The 3,333-nt window shown below is 39.1% G+C and overlaps 1 protein-coding gene across 4 annotated transcripts; it reads right to left on the reverse strand.

The window, feature by feature from the left end:
• Positions 1–2,092: 2,092 nt before the first annotated feature.
• Positions 2,093–3,333, reverse strand: LOC124893414 (pleiotropic drug resistance protein 1-like). 4 transcript variants are annotated; one of them, XR_007050688.1, is made up of 3 exons: positions 2,805–3,260; positions 2,403–2,612; positions 2,093–2,318 (listed from the first exon to the last, which is right to left on the reverse strand). XR_007050688.1 is itself a non-coding variant. In XM_047404420.1 (3 exons), the coding sequence occupies exons 2-3, from the start codon at positions 2,616–2,618 to the stop codon at positions 2,241–2,243; spliced, it is 294 nt and encodes a 97-aa protein (XP_047260376.1). In that variant the 5' UTR covers positions 2,619–3,180; positions 3,267–3,333; the 3' UTR covers positions 2,093–2,240. The 4 variants fall into 4 exon arrangements, 3 of the variants coding, with proteins under 3 accessions (XP_047260376.1, XP_047260374.1, XP_047260375.1); XM_047404420.1 differs by adding an exon at positions 3,267–3,333 and having other exon boundaries at positions 2,403–3,180; XM_047404418.1 differs by lacking the exon at positions 2,805–3,260 and adding an exon at positions 3,267–3,327.

Here is a 3,333-nt window from a genome sequence, read left to right on the forward strand (position 1 = left end):
AATGTTTTGAATACATAGATATAAGTTGTGGTATAGGGTGTAGACATGCACAAATAGAAATCTAATTCCAGTGTGTTGTCCATTTATCATTCCTCATATAATTAAGACCCTTTCGTCAAAACAAATCCAGGAATTTAATTTTACACTGCATTTTCAGCCAAAATGATAGTGGCATTCAGAGTTCAGATTTTCTTACACCAATTTTTCCTATGAAGCAAAAAACCTTAATAAGGCTTTCCTTGGAATTATAGAAAAACTAGCCTTTGGTGGGTGGGGGATTTGGAGCATTCTGGTGCATTAAGGTTGGCGAGTTTAAGGGGCTATTCGTAGGATGCGTAGAGGTAGAGCGACGGGGCCAGATGAAATTCCGGTGGATTTTTGGAAGTGCACAAGAGGGGCAGGTATGGAGTGGTTGACTCGGTTGTTTAACATAATTTTCAAGACGACGAGGATGCTTGAAGCCTGGAGGTGGTGTACGATGATTCTATTGTATAAGAAAAAGGGCGACATTCAGGATTGTAACAATTATAGGCTTATTAAGTAGTTGAGTCACCCTATGAAAGTTTGGGAGAGAGTGGTAGAGTTGAGGTTGCGGATGATTGTTACCATTTCTGAAAATTAGTTTTTATTTATGCTAGGGCACTCGACTACAGAAGCCATCTATCTCTTCAGGAGACTGGTGGAGCAGTATAGGGAAAGGAAGAAGGATTTGCACATGGTGTCTATCGACTTAGAGAAAGCCTATGATAGAGTTCGCAGGGAGGTTCTTTTCTTTAGAGGTATTTGGAGGCTAGAGGTGTACCTATAGTGTATGTTAGGGAGATTAAGGATATGTACGATGGATCGGATCCAAGACTCGGGTTAGGACTGTGGGAGGGGTTTCTATGTTTTTGCCAACCCGGAGGTTTGTGGTGGGAGGTTGCCCTTGGTGGAATTGGTTCCCATTCTAGCGGAGTGTGGCGATTCTTTCTATATTGTTATTGCGTTTTTTTATGGAAAGGGCGTAATCCCCAAATGTTGGGTTGTGGATCCTGATTAATATATGATGTGCGATTTATATATTAATGTTCACGCGGTTCCGCGTGTGAGGTTGTCGGGGGGTGTGGGGGTAAGAGCCCCTACCTGAAGGTAGGGTTCGAGGCAGTGCCCCGACCCAAATTTTAGGCACTGTAGCACTTATTCTCATTTCTCTGTGTAACTGTAAATACCCTAAATCATTAATATAAATAGCCCGTCTGCCGTGGAGTTTACCCACGGAGTGTTACCACGAAATCACTCTTACAGATCTCTCTTTCTCTCCTCACGAATTCTCTCTCTATTTTCTTCATCCTCTTCCCAGATCTAGTGTGTGTGAAGACAAATCGATCCTAACAACTGGTATCAAAGCCTAGGAGATTCATCACGCCCATTGAAGATGAAAGGATCGAAGCTTGGAATCGAGAAGTTTGATGGATCCGATTTTGATTTCTGGAAGATGCAGGTCAAAGACTATCTGTACCAGAAAGATCTTCACGAACCCTTGACTGGGGTGAAACCGGAGTCTATGATGGAGGACTAGTGGAAGCTCAAGGATCGGCAAGCTCTAGGGCGGATCCAGTTGACCTTATCGAGAAACGTGGCATTACTACTGAAAATTGGGTCTATGGCGACACAGGCAAAACCGTTGCAGTAGATGAGGAAACTGTTGCTATAGATGTATTGCGGCGGTTAACAAAACCGTGGCCATAGCTCTATTGCTACGGTTTTTGCAACGGTTTCATAAACCTTTGCTATATACGGATGTAGCAACGGTTTTTACGGTTACTACCGCAACACTTATTTGACATCAATTGCAACGAAATAAACCGTTGCCAAAGAATTTTATGCAACGGTTTTTAGATCTATTGTAACAACTCACTTAATACTATTGCAACAGTTTTGTCATTAATGCTACGGTTTTTTTCTGTAACATATATACTCTATAGCAACGGTTTACAAGCTGTTTCCATAGGGTCTTATGCAACGGCTGTTTTTATCTATATCAACAATTAATTATTCTATAGCAACAGTTCTAAGTTACTATTGCAACAATTTAATTTGCTACAACAATATATAGCCCTTCAATGACAGTAATAATTACCAATGAACTCAAAAAGTATATCCAAAATATAAGCTAGCCATAGTAATTAATATCCATCTAACAACTAGAAAATAGTAAATTACGACATAAGTTTCATTGTGTTGTCGATTTCAAAAATGTCCTAGAACACGTTACAAAAACCATCTAAAAGTTTGACGTTCTTCAATGTTCTCCTCATTTGCTTCTTCATTTTATCCACCTAAAAAAAAAACATGCCATTAATCTTTGTCAACGTTATCCTCAATGTAAAATTGTTTCACATTGTTGTCGCAGTGATACGTACAAAGGTTTCTTGCTTCTTAGGATATCCAGAAATCTTGATATCACCATTAACATATCCTCCTGTTTTCCTTCCAGCCAAGACATCCATCAATGTTTTTTTACCAGCACCACTAACACCCATCGAAGCTATGAGAACAACTGGCCGGAAATCTCCACTCACACCCTTTAGAAGTACCAATCTATCTTCAGTGGAACCTTGGTATTTTATTTCCTGCATTTCATTAGAATGTTGAGTTAGTTGTTCATAGAAAAGAAAAGCCTCACGAGCCACAAGTTATCGTCTGATTTTATAACTTGTGGCTTCTTAAAAGCTGAAGATATTTAAGAAATACGGTATTAGCCCCCTTTGTAAGAATCCTTTTAAGTCATAGACCGACCAAGTAAAGGCATAAGAGATACTCACGATTCAGGAAAACGAGTCCAATATTGTAGCAGATGTTGAAGATTATTATGAATCCAATAAGTTCCACAACACCTATCCAATACCAATATGCATCTGGAAAGAATCTGCGAGCTCTTACTACTGAATGTCCAATTAGTGTCTCATTTCCATTTGGCGCGAACTGTTTTAATTAAAAGTGGATATGATATATATGAGAAAAGTAGCTGTTTGCTTGTGGTTTGTGATAAAAAGCTTACAAGTTTTCACGTCTTTCCATGAAATTCATTCACAAGAATTAAATTCACAGAATACATCAATGGTGAGATCAAGTAACCCCAGATCCACCATTTCTTCACATCCTCTGTCGCAACTTGTACAATAGTAAATAAGCGTACATCTGATTGAAAAAGAAAATGAATTTGTGCAAACATCTTAAAGTATACCTCTAGAGAGTATAAATCCAGAAAATACAAATTGTAAAACCTGTGCAAATGGTCCAAATTGTAGGCTAGCGACTCCCATCTCCAATGAATCTGTACAATCCCGATGC

The sequence above is a fragment of the Capsicum annuum genome, unplaced genomic scaffold, assembly GCF_002878395.1.
Source record: "Capsicum annuum cultivar UCD-10X-F1 unplaced genomic scaffold, UCD10Xv1.1 ctg59189, whole genome shotgun sequence".
NCBI classification, from domain to species: Eukaryota; Viridiplantae; Streptophyta; class Magnoliopsida; order Solanales; family Solanaceae; genus Capsicum; species Capsicum annuum.

Excerpts from the sequence above, each read along its gene's own strand:
- LOC124893414 (XM_047404418.1), bottom strand. The coding sequence starts at position 3,305 with ATGGGAGTCGCTAGCCTACAATTTGGACCATTTGCACAG. Across the intron at positions 2,613-3,266 it reads AATTTGGACCATTTGCACAG|GAAATAAAATACCAAGGTTC; the intron begins GTTTTACAATTT and ends AATGAAATGCAG. Across the intron at positions 2,319-2,402 it reads CTAAGAAGCAAGAAACCTTT|GTGGATAAAATGAAGAAGCA; the intron begins GTACGTATCACT and ends TTTTTTTTTTAG.